The sequence below is a fragment of the Bombina bombina genome, chromosome 7 (genome assembly GCF_027579735.1).
Source record: "Bombina bombina isolate aBomBom1 chromosome 7, aBomBom1.pri, whole genome shotgun sequence".
In the NCBI taxonomy this organism is placed as follows: Eukaryota; Metazoa; Chordata; class Amphibia; order Anura; family Bombinatoridae; genus Bombina; species Bombina bombina.
This window is the reverse complement of record NC_069505.1, coordinates 523,900,300-523,916,319: the sequence shown is the minus strand read 5'-3', so window position 1 is coordinate 523,916,319 and position 16,020 is coordinate 523,900,300. Positions and strand designations below refer to the sequence as shown.

The following is a 16,020-nucleotide window of genomic DNA, read 5'->3' as shown; positions in this document are numbered from 1 at the left end:
ATTGGCGAACAGTAAAAACCGCCAGCACATTTAAAAAAAGAAAAAAGGTTTGAAGTGGGTGGGTATTAGAATTTCAGTGCTACATTAAAAAGTAAGTTACAACGTATCTTCATTACAACTGATGAATTAAACTCCATCTGAAATATCTCTTTAATTCTGGATCAGTTTTATTGAGAGGGTAAAGTTAGCCATCGCTTTAATTATAGTAATTTAATGGCTAAAAAGGTCAAACTGAAATGTGAATTTCAATTTTAAATGGAAGCATTTTTTAACGGTATACTTCCATTAGCCAAAATGCTTCTAAGAAAAGTTTATTCCGTGTTAGTTTTTTTGTGTGTGTGGTTTTTTTTTTTTTTAATGTGGCATACATGTATATGCTGTGAGGGCCAATGCACCAGTATTCAAGTTAAGAGAACGGACAGTGGTGTGTATTGTGTAATATAAGCCATTGTTTCTCAACCACGGCCCTCAAGTACCCCCCAACAGGCCAGGTTTTCATTATAGCTGGACTAGTGCACAGGTGAAATAATCAGCTTATGGATGAGAGCAGGTTAGAAACCATGGTTACTTATCAGCTGATTACTTTACCTGTGCACTGGTTCAGCTATAATGAAATTCTGGCTTGTTAGGGTTTTTTTGAGGACCACGGTTGAGTAACACTGATATAAGCCACTGCTGACTCTCTGAAATATCTAAAAGACCAGTTTTGTAATGTACAGATTTATTGATTTATTTTTCTTTCCTTTTAGTTCCCACTAAACCAGAACCAGAAAAAGTTCATTCTCCCAAGGTCGGCAGCTTTATAGGTTGGTATAACAAGGATAATGTTCAAACCATACCATGCTATATATTCTCTTTCTAATTATCATTGTATCTCTGTCTAATCTTTATCTAGGGCAGGGCTAAACAAACCCAGGAAGCCACTGGCTCCTAGAATTTTACCCCTGGCTCCTAACTTTTTGAGTTATGCTCCATATATCTATATACAAATATTACTGTCTGGCTTCTAAATATTCTTACTAGCCCCTAAATTTTGAACAGATTTGTCGACCCCTGATCTAGGGTCTGTCTCGATAGCTAATTGCCCAATATTTAGCAAATTAGAGCATGTTATTTTTGTATTAGAATTTCCCTTATTACTGCCCCCCCCCCCCCCATTTCTTGGCTGGCCATATATGAGCTCTTATTAATCAGCAGATAATTGCCTGAGCCCCCTTTTGGCTTTGGTCCTTTGTCGCCGTTTGTATTGCCTTGAAAATTGCCCTAAAAGGGACAGTAAAGTAAACGTGAAATTGTATAGATTGTTTAAACGTTATTGTTTAGATAGAGCATGCAATTTCTTCCCTGTGACATGAAGAGTCCACAACGTCATTCCAATTACTAGTGGGATATTAAACTCCTGGCCAGCAGGAGGAGGCAAAGAGCACCCCAGCAAAGCTGTTAAGTGTAACTTCCCTTACCCATAATTCCTAGTCATTCTATTTGCCTTTGTCAATGGAGGATGTGTGAAGTTGGTGTCTGAAGATATTGAATACTTTTATGGATACTTTTCCCTGCAAGCAAGGATTAGGTGCTACACTGTGTCAATGTCAATCTCTTTAGTAAGAGTAATGGTGGCTTTTAGCGGTTAGAAGGCGGCAAGGTTTTCTTTGCTTTACTTCTAACATTATTGCTACCCCTATTATAAAAAGCCAGGGTTGGTTACTCGGTTCTTTCTTTTTCTATAGGTCTCTGTCAAATGTGGATGATTCTGACACACCTAGAAACTGTTCCTGCCCAGCAGTGTGACCACAGGTAAGTGCTATTTCCTTCTAGGTTTGAAGGGCAGCACTTGAAGAGTTAATTCTCGGTTGTTATTTTGGGACTTAATATCCCTTTATGTAGGGCATTTATGCAGGCACTAATTGCATCGCGGTACAAGGAGTGAAGGGGTTAATATTATTTACCTTATTTTATTGAGGCTGGTATATGGCTAAGGGTTTGTGTTAAGCAACTTATTTGTTTATTTAAGTTTGCTGCACAAATCAGAAGGTGCCATACATTTTTTACTTTTGCTTCTGCTGTGACAACTGTCTTGGAGGATTCTGACGCTTCTGCGGCTGTGAATCCTAAAAAATCTAACAAGCTTAACAGAGTTGGATGGAAGAGACTATTTAGTCAACCCTCTTCTGTAGAGGATAGCTCAGGAATGGGAAAAGCCAGGGACTTTTTTCCCCATCACCCGTTTTCAACAAAATGTTTCCTATTGCTGACTCTGTGACTATATGGCATACTTCTATCCCTATTGAGGATAACGCTTCTTTCTCGGATATCAAGATGTACATTCATCTGGAGTTACAATGTCAACCAGTTGTGAGTATTGCTACGGTTGTGGCTGCAGCATCTTATTGGTGTGATACTCTGTCTGATCTGATTTCTGAAGAGACTTTAGAGGAGATCCAGGATAGGATCAAATTTCTATAGCCAGCTAATTCTTTCTTATCTGTGATGCCAGCATACAAGTGATTAGACTGGAACCAAGATTTTTAGCCTTGCTGTTCTAGGTTGGAGCTCTGTGGTTCATATTTTGGTCTGCAGAGGTTGCATTCAAATCCAATATTCGGTCTTTACCTTAGACTTTATTTGCTCCTGGTCTGGCTGACCTATTTTCTGAGATTATGGATGGAAAGGGATCTTTCCTACAATCAGGACTAGAAGAATAGACCTAAGGGTTGTCAGAATGTTAATTTTCTTTTCCTTTTGTGTCTTCAAAGGATTGTAGCCTTCCTCCTCTTCTTCCAAGCCGGAGCTATCCAGGACCTCATGGAGGTCCAGTCAACCTTGGAATAGGGGAAATCAAGCCAAGTAGCTTTCTGCTGATTCTAAAATTAGCATGTAGGGTTTGCCCCCAATTAAGTCTTGGATCTAGTTGGGGGGGGGGGGGGCAGGCTTCCAGGGTACGCGGGTACAAATTGGGATTTAAGTCTCGTCTCCCCTGGGGCAGATTTATTCTATCTTCAAACTAAGTAAAGAATGAGGCCACCTTATACTGCGTATAGGACCTATCCTCCCTGGGAGTAATTGTTCCAGTTCCTGTAGAGGAACAGGGACAAGGTTTCTATTCAAATCTCTTGTGGTTCCGAAAAAGGAGAGAATTTTCCATCCCATTCTAGAAGGTCAGTTCATAACGACCATAGACCTGAAGGACCAGTCTCTACATGTTTCCTTTCACTGGGATCATTATCAGTTTTCTAAGGTTTTCCTTTCTGGACAAGCATTTTCAGGTTGTTGCACTTCTGTTTGGTCTTGCCACAGCTCCTAGAATATTCTCAAAGGTTCTGGAGGCTCTTTGGCAGTGATCAGATCCCAGGGAATTGTGATGGCGCCTTACATAGACGACATCTTGGTTCAGGCGTCCTCTTTTTCATCTCGAAAGATCTCATACAGAGATGTTGTCTTTTCTACATTCCCACCGATGGAAAGTTAATCTGGAAAAGAGTTCCCTTGTTCCAACTACAAGAGTGTGTTTCTTGGGGATAATCATAGATTCCCTGTCCATGAAAATGTATCTGCCTTTTATCTCCAGTCTGATATTTGTCCATCAGTGGCTCAATGCTTTGGAGGTGATTGGTCTGATGGTTGCTTTTATGAACATCATTCCTTTTGCTCGGTTCCATCGGTGACCTCTGCAACTATGCATGCTCAGTCGGTGGAACGGAGACCATTCAGGTTTATAGCAGAGGATAGATCTGAATCCCCTAACAAGAGAGTCTCTCTCTCTCTCTCTCTCGTGGTGAATTTCTCAGGAAGATCTGGCTCGGGACTTGCTTCCTGAGACCTTCCTTGGTGATTGTGACTACGAACGCCAGCCTGTTAGACTGGGGAGCAGTTTGGGGCTCTCTAGAGCTCAGGGCCTGTGGACTCTAGTCTTTTCTCCCCATAAACATCTTGGAGTTGAGCACAATCTTCAATCTCTTGGTAGCTTGGCCTCTATCTTTAGTTTATCCGATTCCAATCGGACAACATCTCCTAAGTGGTATATCAACCACCAGGGAGGAACTCTGATGAGTTCCTTGGCTATGAAGGAGGTGACTCACATTCTGCAGTGGTTGGAAGCTCTCGATTGTCTGTCTATCTGCCATCCACATTCCAGGAGTTGACAATTGGGAGGTGGCTTTTCCTAACAGACAGACTTTTCATCCGGGGAGTTCCAGAGTTGGCGTTTCGTCAAAACGCCAAAGTTCGGTTCAAGGTCAAGAGCTCCTCAAGCCGCTATGATAGATGCTCTAGCGGTTTCTTTGATCTTCTCTCTGGCATACCTGTTTCCTCAGTTTGCTCTCCTTCCATGAGAGTCTGATTGTATCAAACTGGAGAGAGCATCAGTAATTATAATGGCTCCTGCATGGCCTTGCAGGATCTGGTTCGCAGATCTGGTATGGATGTCTTCTCTACCCCCTTGGGGGTTACCTCTAAGGAAGGACCTTCTAATTCAGGGTCCATTCCTCTATCCAAACCTGGATTCTCTGAAGCTGGCTGCTTGCAGATTGAACACCTAGTTTCTGTCTGGACGTGGTTTTTCTGAAGCGGGCTCGCAAACCTGTTACTCGCTAGATTTCCATAAGGTATGGCGTAAATTTCTTTATTGGATGCGAATCTAAGGCTTTCTCCTGGAGCCGGGTGAGGATTCCCCGTGTTTATTTTCTTCAGGATGGCCTGAGGAAAGGTTTGTCAGTCAGTACCCTTAAGGGTCAGTTTTCTGCACTGTCTATTCTTTTACACTACATTCTGGCAGAATTGCCAGATGTTCAAGTTTTTGTTCAGGCCCTGGTCAGAATCAGGCCTGTGTTTAAACCTGTTGCTCCTCCTTGGAACCTCAATCTTGTTCTTAAAGTTTTGCAGCAGACTCTGTTTAAGCCGATACATGTTGTTGATATTAATTTGTTATCTTGGAAAGTTTTGTTTCTTCTTGCTATTTCTTCCTCTCGCAGAGTTTCTGAGCTTTCAGCGCTGCAGTGTGATTTCCCTGTACCTTTATTTTTTTTATGCAGAAAAGTCGGTCCTTCGTACTAAATTGGGTTTTCGCCCTAAGATTGTGTCGGATCGAAAACATTAATCAGGAATTTGTGGTTCCTTTTTGTCCTAATCCTCCTTCTCATAAGGAACGTCTCTTGCATAATTTGGATGTTGTGCATGCTCTATAAAGGGTTTTTTTTTACCTTCAAGCTACTAAAGATTTTAGGCAATCTTCTGCCCTTTTTGTTGTTTTCTCTGGAAAGCGTATATAGGTCAGAAGGCCACTTCTACTACTCTTTCCCTCTGGTTAAGAAGTATGATTCGTTTGGCTTCTGAGACTGCTGGACAGCAGCCTCCTGAGAGAATTACGTCTCATTCCACTAGGGCTGTCTCCTCTTGGGCTTTCAAAAATGTAAGCTTCTGTGGAACAGATTTGCAAGGCGGCCACATGGTCCTATCTGCATACTTTTTTTTTTTTCCAAATTCTACAACTTTGATACTTTTGCCTCGGCTGAGACTTCTTTTGGGAGAAAGGTTCAAGTGGTGGTGCCTTCTGTTTAGGTCCTCCTGCCTTTTTTCTCCCTCCCTGTTCATTCCGTGTCCTCTAGCTTGGGTATTGGTTCCCACTAGTAATTGGAATGACGTTGTGGACTCTCCATGTCATAGGAAAGAAAACAAAATGTATGCTTACCTGATGATAAATGTATTTATTTCCGGACATGGAGAGTCCACGACCCAGCCTTTTTAATTATAATTCGGCAGTTTTTTGAGTAAACCTGAGGCACCTTTTCACTCTTGTGTTTCTTCTTTTTCCGTTTTCCTTCGGCTGAATGACTGGGGATTATGGGTAAGGGAGGTTATGGGGTGTTCTTTGCCTCCTCCTGCTAGCCAGGAGTTGAATATCCCACTAGTAATTGGAATGATGTCGTGGGCTCTCCATGTCCGGAAAGAAATACATTTATCAGGTAAGCATAATTTTTTTATTTTTTTTTTAAACGGTTCCAATTTAATTAAATTATCTAATTAGCTTTGTTCTCTTGGTATCCTTTGTTTAAAACAATACCTAGGTAGACTCATGAGCAGCTGTGCTCCTAGGAGCGAGCACCCGATTGTTGGCTACACCTATATGCCTTTTGTCATTGACTCAACTGTTCTCAGCTAGCTTCCAGTAGTACATTGCTGCTTCTCAACAAAAGGTACCAAGAGAATGATGTAAATTTGATAACCAAATTAAAATGGAAAGTTGTTTAAAATAGTATGTTCGATCTAAATCATGAAAGAAAAATGTCTGGTTTTTATGTCCCTTTTTAATTCTATGAGCAACTTTCTAATTTACCCCACTATCTAATATTTTTTTGGTATCCTTTTGAAGTGCATACCTAGTTATGTTTAGGAACAGCAATGCACTTTCCGATTGGTGTCTAAATGTATCCACCAATCGGCAATGGGTTAAAGTTGGCTCTAATCTTGAGGTAGGTTTCAAATTTGAATAATGTAAGTGAATTGAAATCTTACATAATTTACATCCTAGAAACTTTACGTTCATGTCCTTTTTAAAACCTCATTTCATAAGATACTTTTGACTGATCACCTTCTACCTATCTTGTATGTGACGTGCACTCTACCACCCTCTTAATCTAATACCACTTTGGAATTTGCTTAACTCCTGCAGAGTATTGCACTCCACCAAGTTATACCGGTCCATGCCGTGCAGCCTTTACTCGCTGGTACTTCGATACAACATCACATGAATGCAAAAAGTTTACGTATGGCGGATGTTCTGGAAACAAGAACAACTACAAAAGCGAGGATGAATGCGTTAACAACTGTGTAGGCCGCTCAGGTACGAGACTGTAAATATATATATATATATTGTATATTATTGTGTGTTTTTCTATAGTAAAGTTTATTATGTATATGCAGTGATGATATCTGGTTTTATGTGATGGGAGGAGCTATTTTATCTCAGTTGCTTTAACCCCTTAACAACCATGACATACCCTCTACATTGCTGGTCTTAAAGGATTTTTCTTTCATGTAATTAACAAGAGTCCATGAGCTAGTGACGTATGGGATATACATTCCTACCAGGAGGGGCAAAGTTTCCCAAACCTTAAAATGCCTATAAATACACCCCTCACCACACCCACAAATCAGTTTTACAAACTTTGCCTCCAAGGGAGGTGGTGAAGTAAGTTTGTGCTAGATTCTACGTTGATATGCGCTCCGCAGCAAGTTGGAGCCCGGTTTTCCTCTCAGCGTGCAGTGAATGTCAGAGGGATGTGAGGAGAGTATTGCCTATTGAATGCAGTGATCTCCTTCTACGGGGTCTATTTCATAAGGTTCTCTGTTATCGGTCGTAGAGATTCATCTCTTACCTCCCTTTTCAGATCGACGATATACTCTTATATTTACCATTTCCTCTACTGATTCTCGTTTCAGTACTGGTTTGGCTTTCTACAAACATGTAGATGAGTGTCCTGGGGTAAGTAAGTCTTATTTTCTGTGACACTCTAAGCTATGGTTGGGCACTTTATTTATAAAGTTCTAAATATATGTATTCAAACATTTATTTGCCTTGACTCAGAATGTTCAACTTTCCTTATTTCCAGACAGTCAGTTTCATATTTGGGATTATGCTTTAATTATCATATTTTTCTTACCTCAAAAATTTGACTTTTTTCCCTGTGGGCTGTTAGGCTCGCGGGGGCTGAAAATGCTTCATTTTATTGCGTCATTCTTGGCGCGGACTTTTTTGGCGCAAAAATTCATTTCCGTTTCCGGCGTCATACGTGTCGCCGGAAGTTGCGTCATTTTTTTGACGTTATTTTGCGCCAAAAATGTCGGCGTTCCGGATGTGGCGTCATTTTTGGCGCCAAAAGCATTTAGGCGCCAAATAATGTGGGCGTCTTATTTGGCGCCAAAAAATATGGGCGTCGCTTTTGTCTCCACATTATTTCAGTCTCATTTTTCATTTGCTTCTGGTTGCTAGAAGCTTGATGTTTGGCATTTTTTTCCCATTCCTGAAACTGTCTTATAAGGAATTTGATCTATTTTGCTTTATATGTTGTTTTTTCTCTTACATATTGCAAGATGTCTCACGTTGCATCTGAGCCAGAAGATACTACAGGAAAACCTCTGCCTGCTGGATCTACCAAAGCTAAGTGTATCTGCTGTAAACTTTTGGTAGCTATTCCTCCAGCTGTTGTTTGTATTAAATGTCATGACAAACTTGTTAATGCAGATAATATTTCCTTTAGTGATGTACCATTGCCTGTTGCAGTTCCCTCAACATCTAAGGTGCAGAATGTTCCTGATAACATAAGAGATTTTGTTTCTGAATCCATAAAGAAGGCTTTGTCTGTTATTTCTCCTTCTAGTAAACGTAAAAAGTCTTTTAAATCTTCTCTCTCTTCAGATGAATTTTTAAATGAACACCATCATTCTGATTCTTTGGTCTCTTCTGGTTCAGAGGATTCTGTCTCAGAGATTGATGCTGATAAATCTTCATATTTATTTAAGATGGAATTTATTCGCTCTTTACTTAAAGAAGTACTAATTGCTTTAGAAATAGAGGATTCTAGTCCTCTTGATACTAATTCTATACGTTTGGATAAGGTTTTTAAAGCTCCTGCGGTTATTCCAGAAGTCTTTCCTGTTCCTAATGCTATTTCTGCAGTAATTGCTAAGGAATGGGATAGATTGGGTAATTCATTTACTCCTTCTAAACGTTTTAAGCAATTATATCCTGTTCCGCCTGACAGATTAGAATTTTGGGACAAAATCCCTAAAGTTGATGGGGCTATTTCTACCCTTGCTAAACGTACTACCATTCCTACATCAGATGGTACCTCGTTTAAGGATCCTTTAGATAGAAAAATTGAATCTTTTCTAAGAAAAGCTTATCTATGTTCAGGTAATCTTCTTAGACCTGCTATATCATTGGCTGATGTTGCTGCAGCTTCAACTTTTTGGTTGGAAACTCTAGCGCAACAAGTAACAAATCGTGATTCTCATGATATTATTATTCTTCTCCAGCATGCTAATAATTTCATCTGTGATGCCATTTTTGATATTATTAGAGTTGATGTTAGATTTATGTCTCTGGCTATCTTAGCCAGAAGAGCTTTATGGCTTAAGACTTGGAATGCTGATATGGCTTCTAAATCAACTCTACTTTCCATTTCTTTCCAGGGAAACAAATTATTTGGTTCTCAGTTGGATTCTATTATTTCAACTGTTACTGGTGGGAAAGGAACTTTTTTACCACAGGATAAAAAGTCTAAAGGTAAAAACAGGGCTAACAATCGTTTTCGTTCCTTTCGTTTCTACAAAGAACAAAAGCCTGATCCTTCGTCCTCAGGAGCAGTTTCAGTTTGGAAACCATCCCCAGTCTGGAATAAATCCAAGCCTGCTAGAAAGGCAAAGCCTGCTTCTAAGTTCACATGAAGGTACGGCCCTCATTCCAGTTCAGCTGGTAGGGGGCAGGTTACGTTTTTTCAAAGAAATTTGGATCAGTTCTGTTCACAATCTTTGGATTCAGAACATTGTTTCAGAAGGGTACAGAATTGGTTTCAAGATGAGACCTCCTGCAAAGAGATTTTTTCTTTCCCATGTCCCAGTAAATCCAGTGAAAGCTCAAGCATTTCTGAATTGTGTTTCAGATCTAGAGTTGGCTGGAGTAATTATGCCAGTTCCAGTTCCGGAACAGGGGATGGGGTTTTATTCAAATCTCTTCATTGTACCAAAGAAGGAGAATTCCTTCAGACCAGTTCTGGATCTAAAATTATTGAATCGTTATGTAAGGATACCAACGTTCAAGATGGTAACTGTAAGGACTATATTGCCTTTTGTTCAGCAAGGGAATTATATGTCCACAATAGATTTACAGGATGCATATCTGCATATTCCGATTCATCCAGATCATTATCAGTTCCTGAGATTCTCTTTTCTAGACAAGCATTACCAATTTGTGGCTCTACCGTTTGGCCTTGCTACAGCTCCAAGAATTTTCACAAAGATTCTCGGTGCCCTTCTGTCTGTAATCAGAGAACAGGGTATTGTGGTATTTCCTTATTTGGACGATATCTTGGTACTTGCTCCGTCTTTACATTTAGCAGAGTCTCATACGAATCGACTTGTGTTGTTTCTTCAAGATCATGGTTGGAGGATCAATTTACCAAAAAGTTCTTTGATTCCTCAAACAAGGGTAACCTTTCTGGGTTTCCAGATAGATTCAGTGTCCATGACTTTGTCTTTAACAGACAAGAGACGTCTAAAATTGATTACAGCCTGTCGAAACCTTCAGTCTCAATCATTCCCTTCGGTAGCCTTATGCATGGAAATTCTAGGTCTTATGACTGCTGCATCGGACGCGATCCCCTTTGCTCGTTTTCACATGCGACCTCTTCAGCTCTGTATGCTGAACCAATGGTGCAGGGATTACACGAAGATATATCAATTAATATCTTTAAAACCGATTGTTCGGCACTCTCTGACGTGGTGGACAGATCACCATCGTTTAATTCAGGGGGCTTCTTTTGTTCTTCCGACCTGGACTGTAATTTCAACAGATGCAAGTCTCGCAGGTTGGGGAGCTGTGTGGGGATCTCTGACGGCACAAGGAGTTTGGGAATCTCAGGAGGTGAGATTACCGATCAATATCTTGGAACTCCGTGCAGTTTTCAGAGCTCTTCAGTTTTGGCCTCTTCTGAAGAGAGAATCGTTCATTTGTTTTCAGACAGACAATGTCACAACTGTGGCATACATCAATCATCAAGGAGGGACTCACAGTCCTCTGGCTATGAAAGAAGTATCTCGAATTTTGGTTTGGGCGGAATCCAGCTCCTGTCTAATCTCTGCGGTTCATATCCCAGGTGTAGACAATTGGGAAGCGGATTATCTCAGTCGCCAAACGTTGCATCCGGGCGAATGGTCTCTTCACCCAGAGGTATTTCTTCAGATTGTTCAAATGTGGGGGCTCCCAGAGATAGATCTGATGGCCTCTCATCTAAACAAGAAACTTCCCAGGTATCTGTCCAGATCCCGGGATCCTCAGGCGGAGGCAGTGGATGCATTATCACTTCCTTGGAAGTATCATCCTGCCTATATCTTTCCGCCTCTAGTTCTTCTTCCAAGAGTAATCTCCAAGATTCTGAGGGAATGCTCGTTTGTTCTGCTAATAGCTCCGGCATGGCCTCACAAGTTTTGGTATGCGGATCTTGTCCGGATGGCATCTTGCCAACCATGGACTCTTCCGTTAAGACCAGACCTTCTGTCTCAAGGTCCTTTTTTCCATCCGGATCTGAAATCCTTAAATTTAAAGGTATGGAGATTGAACGCTTGATTCTTGGTCATAGAGGTTTCTCTGACTCCGTGATTAATACTATGTTACAGGCTCGTAAATCTGTATCTCGAGAGATATATTATAGAGTCTGGAAGACTTATATTTCTTGGTGTCTTTCTCATCATTTTTCTTGGCATTCTTTTAGAATACCGAGAATTTTACAGTTTCTTCAGGATGGTTTAGATAAGGGTTTGTCCGCGAGTTCTTTGAAAGGACAAATCTCCGCTCTTTCTGTTCTTTTTCACAGAAAGATTGCTATTCTTCCTGATATTCATTGTTTTGTACAAGCTTTGGTTCGTATAAAACCTATCATTAAGTCAATTTCTCCTCCATGGAGTTTGAATTTGGTTTTGGGAGCTCTTCAAGCTCCTCCGTTTGAACCTATGCATTCATTGGACATTAAATTACTTTCTTGGAAAGTTTTGTTCCTTTTGGCCATCTCTTCTGCTAGAAGAGTTTCTGAATTATCTGCTCTTTCGTGTGAGTCTCCTTTTCTGATTTTTCATCAGGATAAGGCGGTGTTGCGAACTTCTTTTGAATTTTTACCTAAAGTTGTGAATTCCAACAACATTAGTAGAGAAATTGTGGTTCCTTCATTATGTCCTAATCCTAAGAATTCTAAGGAGAAATCATTGCATTCTTTGGATGTTGTTAGAGCTTTGAAATATTATGTTGAAGCTACGAAATCTTTCCGTAAGACTTCTAGTCTATTTGTTATCTTTTCCGGTTCTAGGAAAGGCCAGAAAGCTTCTGCCATTTCTTTGGCATCTTGGTTGAAATCTTTAATTCATCTTGCCTATGTTGAGTCGGGTAAAATTCCGCCTCAAAGAATTACAGCTCATTCTACTAGGTCAGTTTCTACTTCCTGGGCGTTTAGGAATGAAGCTTCGGTTGACCAGATCTGCAAAGCAGCAACTTGGTCCTCTTTGCATACTTTTACTAAATTCTACCATTTTGATGTATTTTCTTCTTCTGAAGCAGTTTTTGGTAGAAAAGTTCTTCAGGCAGCGGTTTCAGTTTGAATCTTCTGCTTATGTTTTTTGTTAAACTTTATTTTGGGTGTGGATTATTTTCAGCAGGAATTGGCTGTCTTTATTTTATCCCTCCCTCTCTAGTGACTCTTGTGTGGAAAGATCCACATCTTGGGTAGTCATTATCCCATACGTCACTAGCTCATGGACTCTTGTTAATTACATGAAAGAAAACATAATTTATGTAAGAACTTACCTGATAAATTCATTTCTTTCATATTAACAAGAGTCCATGAGGCCCACCCTTTTTTGTGGTGGTTATGATTTTTTTGTATAAAGCACAATTATTCCAATTCCTTATTTTATATGCTTCGCACTTTTTTTCTTATCACCCCACTTCTTGGCTATTCGTTAAACTGATTTGTGGGTGTGGTGAGGGGTGTATTTATAGGCATTTTAAGGTTTGGGAAACTTTGCCCCTCCTGGTAGGAATGTATATCCCATACGTCACTAGCTCATGGACTCTTGTTAATATGAAAGAAATGAATTTATCAGGTAAGTTCTTACATAAATTATGTTTTTTTTCTCTTAACTCAGCAAGACCACACTATTACAAACTCCATTCCTCCTGCATGCTATCAAAAACACAAGCCCCATTGAAAGACTAGCGACGTACAGGGGTTAAATGTTCTAAATGGATACAGCAGATTTTTTTTCCCCCTTTTGTTATAAATCTTACATTCCTGCTCGTCCCCTCCTCATTTTATAACCTCTTAAATTTACCTATTTCTTAAATCTTGCACAACAGCCAGACAGTGCTAGTTCACTTGTGTCATATAGATAAACTTTTGCCCACTCCCGTGGAGAATAATGTTTATAAAAGAACCGGCACTGATTATGCTTTTTACAATCTTGCATTTTAGACAAAGGGCAGTCTGTAGAAGCTTAGATACACTGTAATCACAGAGGTAAAAATTATATTTGTGTAACTGTGTTGGTTATGCAAAACTAGGGAATGGGTAATAAAGGCATTATCTATCTCTTTTTAAACAATAATGGTTTTCAAGTAGAATTTGTCTTTAAGTATATGCACTGGCACATGGTAATTCTAGTTTTTAGAAATGCTATGTTTATTTAATTGGCCCTATCTTTTGTTGCAGAAGAGGATGACCACACAGCCTCTCATCGCACTGCTACTGGTAAGTCGCACTCAACTATCATTTCTCGTGTCTTGACAATATTTTATATATATATATATATATATATATATATATATATATATATATAATTTTTTTTTTAATAGTAAAATATTTCAACTTTGCTATTTTATCTACGTTTAGTTTGTAGCATTCTGGCAGCCAATATAAATTTTGTATTTATTTTGTTTTAAATGTAATCCTATTTTAATTACAGCTGTGGCTCTGCCTATCCTGCTGACAGTCATGGCCGCCATACTACTGGGCGCCATGTTAGTGTTCCTAGTGAAGATGGCAAAGAAGAGCCAGCAGGATGCTGCTTTCAGCGCCATGTGGACCCCTGTCGACGATAAGGAGTGTCTAATGAACAATGCATACAATCTCTAAGGAGGATATAATAAATATATAAATCTTTAATACACTCCACCAATTTTAATGTGGGAGATTCAGGCAAAGGGATTAATAAATATGTGAAAACAAAACCTTGCACGGTCACCTTTATCAAACCTGTGATAGAATTACTTTCTAAATATTAAGTTGAGGAATAATAACAAACCTATAATATAGAGCAATATTTATATTTGATAAAAAAACTGCTTATGAAAACTTAGGTAACAACTAATTGTTGTTCTACAAATCGTGTTGGTTTTCCATAGATAGTTGTGTAAGCGGATTGGTAACCAGCAGTCGGATTCTCACACACTCCCAGAACAATGCTACATGAATAGAGCTTCAGCCAGAATTTCCCGTCCTGACTCCTTGCACTACTTTTTTCTGTCCTCCTTGAATTATTTTAGGGAGACAGATTGTGTAATGTTGGATACTTTGTCTGCAAAGCAGGGAAATTTGTCAGACCTTTTGCATTCTAATGTTTAATAAGAGATGTTTGAAAATAATACTATGCAGTACTGAAACTTCACAAATGAAGCTTTTCTCTTTAAAGGGACACTGAACCCAAATTTTTTTTTTTATGATTCAGATAGAGCATGCAATTTTATAAGCAACTTTCTAATTTACTCCTATTATCAATTTCTTCGTTCTATTGGTATCTTTATTTGGAAATGCAGGAATGTAAGCTTGAGCCGGCCCATCTTTGGGTGAGCACCTGGGTAGCGCTTACTGATTGGTGGCCACCAATGTCGCCACCAATCAGAAAGCGCTATCCAGGGTAGTGAACCAAAAGCGGGCCGGCTCCTATGCTTATAGCCCTGCTTTTTCAAATAAAGATGCCAAGAGAACGAATACAAATGTGATAATAGGAGTAAATTAGAAAGTTCATTAAAATTGCCTGCTCTATCTGAATCATGAAAGAAATTTTTTTTGGTTTCAGTATCCCTTTAAGGCTACCTATGCAAAGGAATCTTATGGTTTTTAGGAATAAACATAGATTTTTAACTAGAAAGTAGTGGGGGGGGGGGGGGCACAACTGCTTTTCTAACAAAATTTTTTTTTGGTAGAAATGATCTGACCCATTGCATCTAAAGCTAAAAAAAGATGTTAAAGGGACATTAAACCCAACATTTTTCTTCCCTGATTCAGATAGAGAATACAATTTTAAACATTTCAATTTACTTCTATTATTTAATTTGCTTTATTCTTTAGCTATCCTTTGCTGAAGAAATGGCAACGCACATGGATGAGCCAATCATACGAAGCATCGATTTGCAGCCACCAATCAGTAGCTACTGAGCCTATCTAGATATGCTTTTCAGCAAAGGATATCAAGAGAATGAATCAAATTAGCTAATAGAAGTAAATTAGAAGGGTGTTTAAAATTCCATGCTCTTTCTAAATGAAAGAAAAAATGTGGGTTTCATGTCCCTTTAAGTGGTATATAATCTGCAATATGAACAGAAATCTTAATTTTTTTTTTAAAAAATTGTTTGTATATCTGGTACAGTCTATCACTCTACATAGATGTTACTTCCGTAGTTGGTAATATATTTTTATTTAAACCTATATGTCTGATCATTTTTTTTTCTTTATATATTTGTGTTCTATTTCCTAGGTAAATTGAAGGATTGAAAATGCTATACAAAAATGCATCCCCTAACACTCCTGTTTTTAACTTGTCGTAGTATGTCCATTGTTTTTGTTTTTTCCCCCCATAAAACTTTTATAGCTTTAACCACTATTGCCATATCAGGGTAATTCAATCTGTTACATAATTGCTTTTACAATGATTTTTTTTTCTCTCTAGGTTGTTTGGATAATCTATATTGTAAGTTGTTGTTTGTTTGTTTTTTAAGAACATTGTGTTGGTTTCTTCAAATAAAGATCTTTCCAAAAAAAAGTATTTTTTGTTTGTGTATCAGATGAGTTGGAGATTTTTTTTTTTTTATTAAAATGAAGATATTTTAAAGGGACAGTGAACTCAACACCAAAATTGTTATTGTTTTAAAAGATAGATAACGTATCACCTTTACTACCGATTCCTCAGCTTTGCACAACCAACATTGTTTTATTAATATACTTTATAACATTGAAACCTTTAAATTTCTCCCTGTTTCTAAGC

At 38.9% G+C, this 16,020-nt stretch overlaps 1 protein-coding gene across 1 annotated transcript in view; it reads left to right on the top strand.

Moving 5' to 3' along the window:
- Positions 1 to 15,801, top strand: part of LOC128666974 (kunitz-type protease inhibitor 2) — a 62,613-nt gene extending 46,812 nt beyond the window's left edge. Inside the window, exons 6-9 of the mRNA XM_053721815.1 lie at positions 750 to 806; positions 6,665 to 6,835; positions 13,470 to 13,508; positions 13,723 to 15,801. Of these exons, the coding sequence (XP_053577790.1) occupies positions 750 to 806; positions 6,665 to 6,835; positions 13,470 to 13,508; positions 13,723 to 13,892 (437 nt within the window). The 3' untranslated portion in view covers positions 13,893 to 15,801. The remainder of the gene's footprint in view (positions 1 to 749; positions 807 to 6,664; positions 6,836 to 13,469; positions 13,509 to 13,722) is intronic.
- The last annotated feature ends 219 nt before the right edge of the window (positions 15,802 to 16,020 follow it).